A 17022-nucleotide genomic window follows, 5' to 3' on the forward strand; every position below is an offset into this window, starting at 1 on the left:
GTACTGATCGATATACTCTAATAGAACAGTCAGTAATTCACACAAAAAATACTCTAACTGAGCAGTCACTTCATTGTTGTTTCGTTGCTGAATTCCGCCCGCCCGCACCTAAAACTGATTTTCAAAGGACCAGAAACATAATTACCAATTGGAGTGGCCTAATATTAAGTATTTTTAGAACTAGCTATATACTTTAATCTTGTTTTGAATATATCAGTTAATAACTGTATTTTTAATCATAATCATAATCATTTTAACAGAGTGTTTAGTTCCTGAATTTGATATAAGGAATAGCTATTTGTATGCATCCGCTTTCATGAATACAAATAATATTCCATGCATCATCTGCAATAAAATTAAATCCACACAGTTGACACAAAAGTGCTATGGTAGCACCTAAAGAGGTGCTTTTTTGACTAGAACAGTCAAAATTTAGCAATTTACAGTGCTATACCATAGCACTTATCAGTTTTAAACAAAAGTGCTATTTTTTAAAGTTTAATAGCACTGCATTATACCATAGGCATAGCACTTTCACGTGCTGCCATAGCACATGCAGAGACTTTTAGGAAACGTGACATGACCCGTGGACTTGCACTAGTCTCGTCCTCGCAGACCCATTCTCAGGGGTAGCGCTTATCGATTAGAGATTATAAGCGCCCCCATTCTCCGGAGGGGGCGCTTATAATCTCTAATCGATAAGCGCCACCCCGGAGCATGGATCTGCGAGGACGAGACTAGGCTTGCACGTAGGTGTGGTCACGACATTGTTTGTACAGACGCTATCACATGACACATTTATTACCACAAAAGCAGTTACGTATACGCTTTATTTACTTGAAGATTGCAAAGTGCTTGCTGTATTCCATTTAAGGAAAAGAAGATTTCAGGCATGTTGGGAAATGAATTCCCAGTATCAGCAGTTGTGGTCATTGTTGGAAAATTATCTGTATCTTCTTGGGTGAAAACTGACTTAAACTGGTTATTTAATGCTTCTGCTTTACTTATGGTATCTGAGAGGGGAGACCCATCAACCATGATTTTAGAGATCACATTAGTGTCAGCTTTTATGTACTTCCACAACTGCCTTTTGTTTCCATCGAAGGAGGTATCAAACAGTCTGGCATAGTAATTATTGTGCACTTCTTTCAACTTCACATTAATTAAATTCTTCATTCTTTTATAGACATCCCAGTCACCTTGTGTATTGTTTCTCTTAGCAGTGTTGTATAGGCGTTTCTGAGTTTTCATGTCCTTTTTGATCTGATGGTTAATCCAAGGTAGGCCGGGCTCTTGTTAGATCGGATTGTTTTATGTGGTACATGTTTGTCAATGCATTCATGAATAGTGTCTTTAAATTCTGACCACATTGAGTTAACAGATTTGGAGGCTAAGTCACTTAGTAGGAAACGGTTCGCAAATTCCTGCAAGTCCCTTTTAATGTTAGCAAGATTACATCTATGGTATAATGCCACCTTATGTGGAGGCTTTCGTGCTATTGATTTATGAATTATAGAGAGTTGAAACTGAACTGCACCATGGTCAGAGATTCCAGGAATTACACGTAAACTGTGAATGTTATTATTGTTAGACAAGACTAGGTCTAGTATGTTATTATGGCAAGTAGGTGTGATAACATACTGTTCTAAACCGACATCATTCATAGTCCCAAGAAATATTATGTTATTTAGTTCACTGCCATAGGCTGGGTTAGGATTTAGTAAACCATGGCCATCTGACCATGCAATACTTGGGAAATTGAAGTCACCCAAGAGTAAAATTGGTGGAGTATTGGGTGACTTTGCTACTAACTTGTTTAGAGATAACTGAAGTTGTAAAATAAGATCAAGATTATTGTCAGGTGAGTGGTAAAATGAACAAACATAGCATAATTATGCAAGAATTGGTATAGTAAAAAGCAAGTCGTACTACCTCCCACAACATACATACCCTTACACCCTCGCATGCTATTCCCATCCACTAACTGGGTTGTGCCACCACAGGAGGTTGGCTATTTTCATTATCCACAAAATATTAAAACATCCACAAAACATAACTTACACTGCATACAGAAACAATGCCTAATAAACTACAACCATGGACGAGAAAAAACAGGGTAGGGGCTAGCAGAAATAATAATAAGAGTAACAGAAAAATTCAGAGCAACCCAGCCCAGTACTGCTCTAGGAAAAACCCTGGTGGCTTCTTTTTACCACCAGGGAAAAACCCAAAAGCTCCACCTTCTTGTGTGCATAATATGTGACAAAAAATACAACAAAAACAGTTCAATTAATCGTCCAATCTCCATCTATCTGCACAATCTATTGAGGAAACTAACGGAGGGAGGGAGCCAACCTACTAAAACTGTACATGTGGCTTAGATTGAATTAAAACACACCATACAGTGGAACCTCTCTATTATGGACATTTTGTGACCCAGAATTTTTGGTCATATTTTGCTGTAATATAGAGGTTTTCCTCTTTCAGAGATAAAAGTGAATTGACCAGACATGGGGGGGGGGGGGGGGGGGGGGGGCAAATTTTTGTCCTTATTATGGAGGTTTTTTCTATTGTGTCCTTAATTTGGGGAGTTTGTTAAGAGAGGTTCCACTGTTCTACCCTTATATACCCTGTGTCACGTGATGACATGCATATGACGCATGTGGGAGCTTATTTTCCTGCTCTTTCACTACATTCAGACACTAGAAAATACACTTGGTACATAACACCATACAGTCACGACTGGTTGCTGCTGCAGCAGGGAGTAGAGAAACTTGCAGATGCTAGCTCCACAGAGTCTGAGGGTACAGCTCCCAGACTCCCATGCCATATCAAAGTAGAGCCCCCCTTCAGTAGTCTTGGTTGTGGGCCTGCTTCCTTGAGTCTTGATGTGCCCACATGCCCAGGTTTTTGTAGTGCTGGCACACATGATGGAGCATGTGGGAAAAGTACCTTTGCGATCATAATATGACTTCACTGAACCACAACATGACTTGTGTGGCCAAACTTGTTAAAATAGGTTTTATTTTATTATTCAGTGAAAGTAATGTGACACAAAATATGGAGTGAAGCATAGATAAACTGTATACAAAGCTTCCATTGTAGTTGCAATGATTTCATGCAACATGTATCAGCATTAGCTGCATAGGTAGACTAACTTTTAGTACAGTATTATTACAATACCATGCATAAACATCCATGCAGTTATGAAACTAAATTATAAGTACATTACAAGCAACTAAACAAACTTTGGTGTAGCCATGTATCCAGTTACAAACATGGACAAAAGTTCAAATGTTCACTGTGGACATGCATACTTGGAAATTAGCTTAAGGGGATACATAGTAACACCTTTAGGTATATCATCATCTGGCAAAAGTATTGTACTGGCAACATCAGGATCACATATCATCCTCACATCAAAAGAACGATTTCCTTGACCTCCAGTATAATGAAATGTAAAAGACTTTGAGGTAGCATTGTAATGTATTTCGGGGCCAATATTTCCAATGTCATAGTACATGTCATGGTAGGGATCATATTGACAGGCAGCTACTCCATTGCATTTTCCTGAAGTGAATTGTAGTCTTACTCCACTACAAGGATTGTAGTAGTAAAAGTAACCTTCATTGTCTTCTGCAGTCAGCGGTGTATATGGATTGTCTAGATCATGAAGGTTGATCACTGCACCATCACTAGTGCTCTTACAGGTACAAGCATCAGTTTGGTCACATGTTCCATTTGATGGTGGAGCACCACAACCATTAGGACAGGCACACACACTGTAGAGATTGTATGTGTATCCATCACCAACTGCTCTAAAGAATGGTCTATTTCTCTGGTTGTGATCACAAATCAAGTTAACAGTTGACGTAACTACATTTGGTACAGTATATTGTATGCTAATTTGTGTATTATTCTGCATAAATTTTGCGGAATATGTTTCACCCAAAGGAAGACGGATTGTTCCCACATCTTCACACAATGAGTTAACCTTACAGTCAGGATTTGTGATGGATGAACAAGGATTGTATAAAAAGTTATTCATTGGACTTACTTCATCTCTAAGTGGATTTGTTCCATTATCAAGAGAATGAAGGTTAATTGTACCAGTTCCATCTGACATTTCACAACTACACAAATCAATAGCTTTACATTCAGTCTGTGAAGAGGTACATTTCCCAGGACAAGCACATCGAGTGTAAAGTTTAAACTTGTAGTGTCGTTCAGTGGGCTCTCCAACGTATTCAAATTTTCCTTTCTCTTCAGTTTCATCACATACCAGTTCTATTTCAGAAGATCTGTTGTAACCAAGGTCATCTTTGTATTTAGACTTGTACAAAGCAAAGACAGAATTGTTTTCATAAACAAACTGAACAGTGTCAGGATTTCCTAGGTCATATGATTCTGATGATAATGAACCTTCTTGACAAATACTAGTTCTTGGGCAAAAGTTGTGGATAAAAGCTACACAAGGATTATAAGTATATGTGTAGGTTTTGTTAGTTTTTTCAGATTTTGCCTCAATTGTAAAGGTTGGGAAGGGTTCACCACTAACCAGGCTATGTAAATCAATTACTCCAGGTTTTTCCACTTCTGTTAAATGACATGAACACTCATCAATTTTGACACACATGGGTCCATCCTTAATGTGTGCTGCATCCTTAATGTGTACCGGCACAGCATCAGAACAGGTTGCTATCACCAATAATATCAGCACAGTGGTAAATCTCATTTCTCTGAAGTGAGTATTTGCTATATTACACAATTGAAACCAAACTGCATGACAGTTGGATTCCATGTAATACTTTACTGTATGCGTGGTATTACAGTATATTTCTACATTAAGTGATGTTTAAAGAATGCATGTATTTATAAGTGACTTAAGTTTATTGATATTTCAAGTTTTGTTATCGGTTTGTAGGTGTCTTCTGTCATATCAGTGTCTTTCTGCTTTTTGTCAACACCAAGAATATATCCAGGTAATTTTGTGCTACTGTATACCAATTAATTCAGTTTTAGGCCATCATTATTATATTGCTTGTTTCCCGTCACCCAATGGAACAAAACTGATGCAGGCGGGAGGTGATTATTGATTATTAATTATACACTTGACTCTTGTTATTTCACTCTCTGACTGCTCTATTAGAGTACCTCGATCTTGAAGCTGCCACTCATGCACCCTGTTGAACAAGATTGGAGAGACTTCCACCCTTCTGGTGGGCTTCTGCTATGTTATATGCACAGTTAATGCATTTACCTTAAAACTTGGTCACTTTCTGCCTCTTTCTATTATGAAATAGTGCGCTCGTGTGATCTGTAATCAAATAATTAAAATTTGGTGTGGCTATCAAAAAATTGATGCGGGCAGTGACGGGAAACAAGCTAGGAATTTAATAATGATGGCCTTTATATAGCTAGTAGCTAATTTTACTTTCATGATACAAAGTGAGCTTAGTTCTTTGAGATACAAAAGCAATTTTGATTGTAGTTGCTAATAAATGACATGCATTATTAATTAGCATATTGTGCAATACTATGCAGATGGTTCACTGGAAAGTTGATATTGTATACCGAATGCTCTATTAGAGTATCATAAAAAAAAATTAAAAAAATTAGAGTATCATAATGACTGTTCTATTAGAGTATATTTTGGTGACTGCGCTATTAGAGTATAGTCTCGATCATTTTGCAAATTCGTGGCTGAAAAAGTGGTCCGCGCGGCATTGGGGTCCCGCCCTGTGTGAAAATTAAGGCCCACAACTTCATCAGTCAATCTTGCATGCGCGCAGAACGTTACTGAACGTTATGGTTTAATACGCGTACATGTTTCTGACTCACTGTATTCAGATTATAAGCCTTCCGGCTCACTCACATGTCCTAGCACTGATTCATAGAAATGATAGCCCGCGGGAAGCCTGGAAGCCTTCTTTCAGCGAGTTATTTGATCACTTTATACGCTATGCTCGCGCATCGATCACTTGGCAGCTATAGTGCCGCTAACCCTCGTCACAAGATTCGATGCAACGTATACTGTACTAGCTAGCTAGCTACCACATGCAAACAATGTAGACGGTACGGCCATCACTTAGAACTTTTTTTTTTTTTTTTTTTGTGCAAAGCATGCGTATTTATACAATCATGCGTATTTATACAAAGCATGCGTATTTATCACTTAGAACTTACATTGCAAGACCTCCTTCAGATCCAATCAGTCGTAAGACAAAAACAATAAATTATCGTTATCTACGATACTCCCTCCATTTATAAGGCTACATTTCTCGCAACGGAAGCCGGGGAATACCTACTTTCCGGAATGGGACGGAAAGAGACAATCCCGGAAAATGTCACACTACTGTTTTACGGGACTTGCCGGCACCCCCAGCACTAGAGATACCGAAAAAGTACCGAACACAGCGACAGATCTAGAATTTCCAAGGTGTGTGTGGGGCATCTACCTGTATAGTGGGGGCTAAAAATGTGGAAACTCGTTGGTAGCTAGCTACAACTAGTATCTTGTGAGAAGCACACTCAACATGAGGAACATGCTTTATCTAGGGGGTTTCACAGGAAAATTTTGCAAATTTAGCTTTCTGTGATCAAATTTGGCAATGATTTTGACTGAACTTGCCAGACATCGACTGGCCAACTCTCACCAGTGACTCATCAGTTTCAAATAAATTTTGTGACTTCATCTTCGTCTAGTGTAATCATCAACTCATACTTGTGGCAACATAATATATATACTTGACTTTATACTAACAAACTAAACAGACCTGAACTGGCTGAACATGTGACCCAACTGACAGTGCACCATTACTTAATAACATTCATGACTAGTTTTAAACTTCCTGTGTGCATCCTCAACCATCAAGGAAGTTTTTAACTTTAACAGAGGTGACTATCATGGATTAAACAAATACTTACTAAATTGTGACCTTAATCCACTTTACAATTCATCTAATATTGAGGAAATATGGCACATCCTGAAGAGTTATATCATGTCTGGTATGGAAGGAATCTCTACTTAAAATTCCTAAATTTTCCTTTGCACATGTATAATAGCTTCCGGTGGATGAAAACCTCATTTCATGTGTGCTCCAACTATCAATTATTGAGAGTGTAGCAGCCATTATGCCTCTGTTCCATCCATTACACAGCGTTATATAAAATTGAAGAATGTAGTATAAGGACCCCTCTGCAATCAATCCAGTCACTATGAAAAATAGGATGATTACCATTATAAACATGATAGTCAACCACAGGGAAGCCCTACCACCTTTCCCTTTAAAGAAAAGAAATGGGACACAAAGGAGGGTGAAAGTAAGTCCATGATGCATGCACTGTATGTACTGCTATATGCCAAAAGGCACCTGTTGGGATTACGCAACATCTAGCAAAATCATGCCCATATTCTCAATGTCATCGAGTAATGGCATAATCAGACAGGTGGCAGATAATCATGATCAGATAGTATAAGTTCTGTTAAAAATAAAAAATTCAAAAGTTCCAAAGCAGCTTATTTAAGCAATTTTGACCGCTCTGAAGAAGACACTTTTCAGCTTGATTTTACCTGACCAATACTACTAAAATACCATGAAAATATTGTGAGGTTTTGGTCAATTCTTTTTGTGAGAAAACCTCCACGCATGATCCCTAATAATACAGTACTATCGCACTGTATGATGCCTGGGCTTCTATTGTGCTGCACATGTAGTCTCACCAGGCCAGCCTGTACTTTTCTTTTGTCAAACGAAAAATGCAGGCTGGCCTGCTGCACATGCAATAATTTATTTCTGAGAATATAATTTCATCATACTGGTGAGATAAAATTTAAAAAGTACCTTTGTGGCCACATGGTATTTTCATTAAGCCACAAACCAACAGCTTCATACTTGACTTTGTGTGGCCAATCACATGCACTAGTTGTTATTATACGGTGGTAACGTTCAGTTAAGTCATGTGACAACAAAGTGTGGTAAGTGTGGTTATTGGTTAATCAGTGCAAGGACTGTGGCATACTTTGTTATCATTAGTTACTATGGCTACAACAAGGAATTTTTCTATGCTATATTGTAGCTACATATATTATGTGAAACTGAAAAGCTGCCTGTCTGCCGACCATCTGTCTCCATTCGTTTGCTATCAATCACTTGTCTCAGAAGTTTCTGAATGTTTATAATGGAATTTTGTTCTAAACAAAATGCATGCTCATTGCCTAAAAGTAATGCTTTTCTAAGTAAGGTTTCTGGTGACTGTCATTCGTTGCCTGTGGTATACATTGAATATTAGAACTAACTTCAGCATTTGGCTAGTTCTATCCATTGATTGAATAGCTAGCATGTAAAGGTGACAGTGTGCAACCTGTACAATTATATATATTAGTACTTTAGTACAGCAATAAAACTAAAAATACACAGTCTGAAATAAAATACAGTACAAACAAAATAGTCATGTACACAACATACCTTGATGTGTGAGTGCGTGTTGTGTAATATGTTCAAAATTTTGCACACTTGTTTGTTTACTGCATACACACATACTTAGAAACCAGCTTGAGATGATACAGAGTAGCACTATTAGGTAATATTATGTTCCATTGGATGGTGGAGCACCACAACCATTAGGACAGGCACACACACTGTAAAGATTAAATGTGTGCCCATCACTAAGTGCTTTAAAGATTGGCTTATCTGTTTGGTTGCGATCACAAATCAAATTCACAGTTGATATAATATTCATTCCAAAATATTGTATACTTAGTTGGTTGTTGTTGAAGACAAATCTTGAATAGACTGCCATACCTAAAGGAATAAGTGATTCTCCTTTTTCTTCACAAAGTGAGTTATTGTGACATTGAGGATTTGTCATGGGTGAACAAGGATCATATAGAAAGGTATCCATAGGACTTGCTTTATATTGAAGTGGGCTATTTGGATTGTCAAGAGAGTGAAGGCTAATCGTACCAGTTCCATCTGACATTTCACAGCTACACAAATCCTTAGCTTTACATTCTCTTAATGAAGATGTACATTTTCCAGGACAAGCACATCGAGTGTAGAGCAAAAAGGTATAGAATTGTTGAAACGTCTCTCCATTGAACACAAATCTTCCCTTTGTTTCAGATTCGTCACACACCAAAGCTACTAGTGATACTCTACCATCAGTTGTGTTGTCTTTTGATTTATATAATGCAACCACAGTATGATTTTTATCCTCTCCATACGTAAACTCAACAGTGTCAAGATTTCCCAAGTCATATGATCACATTCCATTACGAGTCTCACATATTCCAGTATTTGGACACCCATAGTCAGAGAAATTGAAACACGGGTTATAGGAGAAATTATACCAGAGGTTGGTTTGTTCAGATTTTCCTTCAACTATAAATTCTGGTTCATGTTTACCACTAACAATTCCATGTAAATTAATCACACCAGATGGTTCTACACCAGTTAATCTACAAGAACACTGATCAATTTTGGTACAAACTGGCTGTCCCTCAGTATTTGATATATACGTTAGAACCAACATCAACAAAAGAACAGTAGCAAACTTCATCTAACAGATAGTAACAATAGGTACAGTATAAACCACAGCCATACACTTTAATTGTTTGCACACTGCATTACATCAACTGTATCAAGACACACGATAGTGTGTCGTGCGGCCCAAGAAGCCGGCGCGCCACACCGTGAGTATATTGACAGGAAGAAAGAAAACGTCATTTTCACACTTTTGTATCTCGGGGATGGCTTATCCGATTGAAACCAAATTTGCTGCAGAGTTGCCCGCCAGCTAGGGGAGTCTACATTCCAAATTAGAAGGAAATCACTCAAGCCATTTCCGAGATATGAGCGGCCAAAGTTTCGTTTTTTTTCTTCGTTTTTTTTTCTTCTTCGTCTTTTCGCACACTTGCAAAAATTGCTATAAAACGCAAACTCGTGCTCCGATCGCCTTGAAATTTGGCACACAGAAAGGGAGTCCAAAGGCGCATCCTAGCATCAAATTTGGTGCAAATCCGATGAATGGTTCAGGAGGTATGACCGATTATTCGCGTAAAACAAGATCGATTTGTTGTCACGCCTACAGGGTAAACCGCTTCATGGAATGAACTGAAAATTGCTATGTAGATGGAGTAACCATCGTAGGAGTACCTTTTGGTAGTTTGAAAGGAATCGAGATTAAGACCACGGAGATATGACACAAAACCCAACCTGTGTCACAATTACGCGATCGATTTTTAGTAATAAAAAAGTATTAGTTTTTACGCCTACTAGGCAAACCGCTAAGAGCAATGAGCTGAAAATCGGTGTATAGCTGGAATAATCTTCATAGAAAGTCCTTGCAGTAGTATAGAAGAATTGGATTACAAACCACTGAGTTATGATTCGAAAGCCAACTCTGTGTAGCAAATGCGAGATCGAGATACTCTAATAGAACAGTCACCCTAATAGAGCATTCAGCTAATATATTTACTCCATTATAGAATTCTATTACATTACAAGTTATTCTGTAGGGACTTCAGCTGTAAACAGTTAATCTTATAGACAGTTAAGCAAGAAGCAAGTCACCCTGTGGAGAATTAAGCTACAATTATATCACTGTAGAGATTCAGAACATTATACAAGTCACACTAAAGAGAGTTCAGCTATAAACAAGTCATGCACCCTGTAGAGAGTTCACCTACAATTAAATCACTCTCTAGAGAATTCAGCTACACACAAATCACTGTGCAGAGAGTTCAGCTACAAACAAATTATCCTGTAGAGAGATCAGCTACAAACAAAACACTTTGCAGAGAGTTCAGCTACAAACAAATCAATCTTTAGAGTGATCAGCAACAAACAAATCAACTTGTAGAGAGATCAGCTAGAAACAAATCAACCTGCAGAGAGATCAGCTACAAACAAATCAGCTTGTAGAGAGATCAGTTACACACAAATCAACCTGTAGAGAGATAAGCTAGAAAAAAATCACCCTGTAGAGAGTTCAGCTAAAACAAATCAACCTGCAGAGAGATCAGCTACAAACATATCACCTTATAGACAGTTCAGCTACAAACAAATTACCCTGTAGAGAGATCGACTACAAACAAATCAACTTGCAGAGAGATCAGCTACACACAGATCAACTTGTAGAGAGATCAGCTAGAAACAAATCACCCTGTAGAGAGTTCAGCTAAAACAAACCAACCTGCAGAGAGATCAGCTACAAACATATCACCTTATAGACAGTTCAGCTACAAACAAATTACCCTGTAGAGAGATCGACTACAAACAAATCAACTTGCAGAGAGATCAGCTACACACAAATCAACTTGTAGAGAGATCAACTAGAAACAAATCACCTTGTAGAGAGTTCAGCTACAAACAAATCAATGTGCAGAGAGATCAACTACAAACAAATCACCCTGTAGAGAGATCATCTAGGAACTAGACACAATGTAAGGATTTCAGCTACAAGCAAATCACCCTTTAGAGAGTTCAGCTACAAACAAATCAACCTGCAGAGAGATCAAATCACCTTATAGAGAGTTCAGCTACAAACAAATTGCCCTGTAGAGAGATCAGTTACAAACAAATCAACCTGCAGAGAGATCAGCTACACACAAATCAACTTGTAGAGAGATCAGCTACAAACAAATCACACTGTGGAGATCAGCTAGAAACTAGACACAATGTAAGAAGTTCAGCTACAAGCAAATCACCCTGTAGAGATTTCAGCTGCAAACAAATCACCCTGTAGAGAGATCAGGTAGAAACTAGACACCATGTAGAGAGTTCAGCTACAAAGAAACCATCATGTAGAGAGTTCAGCCTCAAACAAATTACCGTGTAGAGAATTCAACAACAAGCAAATCGCCCTGTAGAGGGATCAGCTAGAAGAAGTTACCTTGTAGAAAGTTCAGCTACAAAGAAACCATCATGTAGAGAGTTCAGCTACAAAGAAAGCACCATGTAGAGAGTTTAGCTGCAAACAAATCACGCTGTAGAGAGATCAGCTAGAAGAGGTCACCTTGGAGAGAGTTCAGCTACAAAGAAATCACCACCTAAAGAGTTCAGCTACAAAGAAATCACCCTGTAGAGAGTTCAGCTAGAAGAAGTCACCTTGTAGAGAGTTCAGCTACAAAGAAACCGTCATGTAGAGAGTTCAGCTACAAAGAAAGCACCATGTAGAGAGTTTAGCTGCAAACAAATCACCTGTAGAGAGTTCAGCTAGAAACAAATCACCCTGTAGAGAGATCAGCTAGAAGAGGTCACCTTGTAGAGAGTTCAGCTACAAAGAAACCATCATTTGGAGAGTTCAGCTACAAAGAAATCACCCTGTAGAGAGTTCAGCTAGAAGAAGTCACCTTGTAGAGAGTTCAGCTACAAAGAAACCATCATGTAGAGGGTTCAGTTACAAAGAAACCACCATGGATGTAGAGAGTTTAGTTGCAAACAAATTACCTGTAGAGAGTTCAGCTAGAAACAAATCACCCTGTAGAGAAATCAGCTAGAAGAATTTATCTTGTAGAGAGTTCAGCTACAAAGAAACCATCCTGTATATAGTTCAGCTATATTTTAAGTCACCCAGTAGAGAGATCAGCTGCTAAAAAATATCCTGTGGGGAATAATGGGCATGTAATAAATATATGTATATAATTTGTATAATTACTAATAAAATCAAAGAAATTGAAGTATGAAAAAATCTTCTATAAGTTCTTTCTTCTTCCTGTGGTAAATAAAAAAAACACATGGGTTAAAAAAGCCCCAAAGCCAGCCATAGGCTGGCTTTGCAGTATACAAATACAAAAAGAAGTGATATCTAATCAAAAACAGCCAAGCTGTAAAAAAGGTGCGGCCCCCAAAAAGGCCATGGTGAAAAAAGATGTGAAATCCAAGGTGGCGGCCAAGAAATGGCTGTGATGGTAGGTTAATGGTAAAAATTTTAATAACGACAATTCAGGTGAATTTTGTGCCACTTGGTCTTGGCATCAAATTCACCTGAATTGTCGTTATTAAAAGTTTTACCATTAACCTACCATCACAGCCATTTCTTGGCCGCCACCTTGGATTTCACATCTTTTTTCACCATGGCCTTTTTGGGGGCCGCACCTTTTTTACAGCTTGGCTGTTTTTGATTAGATTGTATATAGCACACATGCATTGCACATATACAGATATGAATCATATGTGCTTAAAGAAATAGTGGTGATCTAAATGGACTGAAGTAATTTCATACACTGACCATGCACGATCTCCCTAGCTGTATAGGTAGCATAGGACTGTTCATTTCATATAAATCTATTACAATTGATGTGAAAATGTTGTTCAGCTATCCAACTATGCTCTTCATACATATGTGATTAGCTGAATAAGCCACTAATTTACACATTGAAAAATGAAGTAAATGGGAAAAACATGCACTTCATACTACTGAAAATTTTATGCATGCACGTTTTAAGTACTTCAACACTTAGGAAATAACGTGTTATTCAAAAAACCTATCGGTGTTATCAAACAATTGTGCCTGTCTGCTCATAAAGAGTAAAAATAATCATTTGTTTTGTTCTAATACATTAAATGGCATGTTATGCTGTAGCAGAAAGCAAAGTAATTATCATCATTCTTGCTGGTTAACATAGCAGATTAACCAATTGATGGTGAACACAGTGAGCCAAACTTTAGAGACCATTGTATTTATGAGTAAGTTAAGCACTTTCAACTGGTACTGTATAATGCAATTTGATTTCCTGTCATTTCTACTGTCAACTCCTGTAGGATTGTTGAATTTAACTGAAATTGTGACAGTTCATTTCATAGTTCAGCATATACAGCAAGAAGAGATGAAAATAAATTAGAGAAATGTACAGGTTTTGTTCAGTTGACCACATATAAGCTGATGGCATAACTGTATTACTGTGCATAATTGGGGGTATGGTGACTTTTAATTTTTGAAAATTATTTTTACACTAGTAGTGATACGTTGTTATCGTGATATTTATATAGGTGACTGTTATATTAGAGTGACTAACTGTTCTATTGATCATGAGTATCTTGATCTTTAGTAGGCTTGCGTCGATTATGCCGACATAATTTTTGGCATAATAGGAGATGAAAAGCATACACAGAAAAGTTCTATGTGTTGTTTTATCATGCTATTAAGTGTTATTCTCATGTCTCTAATTTCAGCACACTAAAAGTGTGTTAAACATCATGGTGTGTCATATTAACATATCTGTTGCCCTACAAGCGTGCTAAATATTTTACTGTGTAGATCTTTTACAGTGTAAGTTTGCTGCTATTCTAACTGTTTCACACTGTTGAAGTCAGTCAAGTAACACACTGATGATTTAAAGGAAGGTATAATATGTACATGTATAACACACAATACCGCAGACACACCATACCATTATACTGTACATATGCATAATAAAAGTATATAACAAATAGTGAATTACTGTCAGTCGAAAATGGCGTTCACAAGAGAACTATACTTCATGTTGTTTTTTACTTTCGTGTCGGATCTCTCCAGCAGGATATGTTCAATAAATTGTAGAACGTTTTTTTGGATACAAGGCAGATGGATAGTCAATGTTGAACACATAGTAAGTAGCAATCAGTGCTGCCAAACACTGTGCCACAGAAAACTGTGCTATGTCAAATATAATTTCTTTTTCTGCAATAATACAGGCTTGACTCTTCTTTGTCGACTTGGAAATGGACACCCTTGGTTCTGCAAAGTACTGCTCCGACAAAACTGTGCGAATCAGAGATCCAGCCTAAAGGTGGAAAATTATGAATATTATTAACTTGGAGCATCAAAGTTAATGCTGGCATAATGGAGCATCAAAGTTAATGCTGGCATAATGGAGCATAATTCAGAGCATAATGGGAAAATTTCCACCACCATAAGTATAACTTCAGCTATATAACAGTCACAAAGTCAAGGGCTAACCTGTTTTGGATGGTGAAATGATTCGTGACAACGAGTAGAAAATACACTACAGTCTTAGAGCAGCTCATGTATTTTCGACCCCCATGAGTTTTCGGACGCGATATTTCCTAGAAGAGCAATGAGAGCCGATCATTTATGGCACTATTATGAAGACCTATCACTATAACCTCCATGTATAAAATTTGAAAGGATTTGGTTATATCGTGTGGCTGCAGTGACCTTCGAAAGCCACTGTCCAAAAAAATGGATGCTCGGACAAAGTAACGTTCGTTCGGACTCCTCCATCTCTACCCTTCCCATGCAACTTATATGCTATTGTGTGGTAGTGATTGGTAGACTTATCCTTGAGCTATCCCGTGATATAAGCAGATTAGATATTTATCAGCTACAGTTGCAGCTATCGCCTTTTTCCGAGACGTGGTAACTTGACGAATCGTCGGACACAAAATTGCAATTATAATTCCGGACACAGCAACTTATTGCGAATACTTCGGCATTTTTTGAGTTTAAGTATAGTACTAGCTAAGAAACATTTGAAAACAGCTATTTAGGCACTTGTGTAGAGTGATTTTTTATCAATTCGAGATGGAAATAGTAGCTACCTCATATTGCTACAATACATTAGGTCTAGAATAACTACATAAAAATGCTCAAACTTAGAATAATTTATATATTTGAACTTACTTGAGACAAGGGAGGTAAGAAATAAACCACAACAATGCACAGAAGGTCGCCACTGCTTTATCGCCTTAGTGACTGCTCTATTAGAGTATATCAATTTAACGCAGTTTTTAAACTGGTTTTCGCACTAATGCACCCTTAGATAGTCTGCATATGCATAAAATTATACTATGGATGCAATTAACGAAGTTTAATTAATATAGCATTTAATATACTCTAATAGAACATTCACTAAGGCTATAAAGCAGTGGTGACCTCCTGTGTATTGTTGTGGTTTATTTCTTACCTCCCTTGTCTCAAGTAAGTTCAAATACATAAAATTATTAAGTTTGAGCAACTTTATGTAGCTATTCTAGACCTAATGTATTGTAGCTAAATGAGGTAGCTACTATTTCCATCTCGAATTGATAAAAAATCACTCTACACAGGTGCCTAAATAGCTGTTTTCAAATGTTTCTTAGCTAGTACTATACTTAAACTCAAAAAATGCCAAAGTATTCGCAATAAGTTGCTGTGTCCGGAATTATAATTGCAATTTTGTGTCCGACGATTCGTCAAGTTACCACGTCTCGGAAAAAGGCGATAGCTGCAACTGTAGCTGATAAATATCTAATCTGCTTATATCACGGGATAGCTCAAGGATAGCTCTACCAATCACTACCACACAATAGCGTATAAGTTGCATGGGAAGGGTACAGATGGAGGAGTCCGAACGAACGTTACTTTGTCCGAGCATCCATTTTTTTGGACAGTGGCTTTCGAAGGTTACTGCAGCCACACGATATAACCAAATCCTTTCAAATTTTATACATGGAGGTTATAGTGATAGGTCTTCATAATAGTGCCATAAATGATCGGCTCTCATTGTTCTTCTAGGAAATATCGCGTCCGAACACTCATGGGGGTCGAAAATACATGAGCTGCTCTACTACATGTAGGCATTCCAGTATCCGTATATTCCCCAATAGAACCCTGGCACAAACTAACAACTCGCCTTGGGATTGCCCCGTAGTGCGAGCTCCAATGAAGATGAAAATCGCTATGGGGTTTGTCCACACGCTAATCATGAAAATCTTAGTTTTGTCGTGCGCGTTACATATAAGTAAGTTTTGTGTTGTTTTGTAATCCAGTGTTTCTTCTAGTCTGGCGCGGCCGCCCCTTCGCAAACAGGAAGGAGGGGCGGCCGTATGGCACGCCATCTGTAACAAAAATAGGCTGTTAAATCGGGCCCTTTTAAAGCAAATCCGGCTCGATTTAAGACAATCCGGCTAGACTTAAGAGCTGCAAGCTTATCTCGGGCCCTATTTAAGCCTTATCTCGGGCCCTATTTAAGCTATCTCGGGCCCTATTTAGCTAAGCGTCTTATCTCGGGCCCTATTTAAGTTATCTTGGGCCCTT

General features: G+C 38.0%; 1 protein-coding gene across 2 annotated transcripts; it reads right to left on the minus strand.

The window, feature by feature from the left end:
* Positions 1-3025: 3025 nt before the first annotated feature.
* LOC136240582 (cation-independent mannose-6-phosphate receptor-like) lies at positions 3026-6300 on the minus strand. Of its 2 annotated transcripts, none has more exons than XM_066031592.1 (2): positions 6187-6300; positions 3026-4739 (listed from the first exon to the last, which is right to left on the minus strand). In XM_066031592.1, the coding sequence occupies exon 2, from the start codon at positions 4733-4735 to the stop codon at positions 3299-3301; it is 1437 nt and encodes a 478-aa protein (XP_065887664.1). In that variant the 5' UTR covers positions 4736-4739; positions 6187-6300; the 3' UTR covers positions 3026-3298. The 2 variants fall into 2 exon arrangements, with proteins under 2 accessions (XP_065887664.1, XP_065887663.1); XM_066031591.1 differs by having other exon boundaries at positions 3026-4755.
* Between the last annotated feature and the right edge of the window lie 10722 nt (positions 6301-17022).

The sequence above is a fragment of the Dysidea avara genome, chromosome 12, assembly GCF_963678975.1.
Source record: "Dysidea avara chromosome 12, odDysAvar1.4, whole genome shotgun sequence".
In the NCBI taxonomy this organism is placed as follows: Eukaryota; Metazoa; Porifera; class Demospongiae; order Dictyoceratida; family Dysideidae; genus Dysidea; species Dysidea avara.

What these genes read in the sequence shown, in the direction of transcription:
- LOC136240582 (XM_066031592.1), bottom strand. Translation starts at nt 4,735, where the DNA reads ATGAGATTTACCACTGTGCTGATATTATTGGTGATAGCAACCTGTTCT.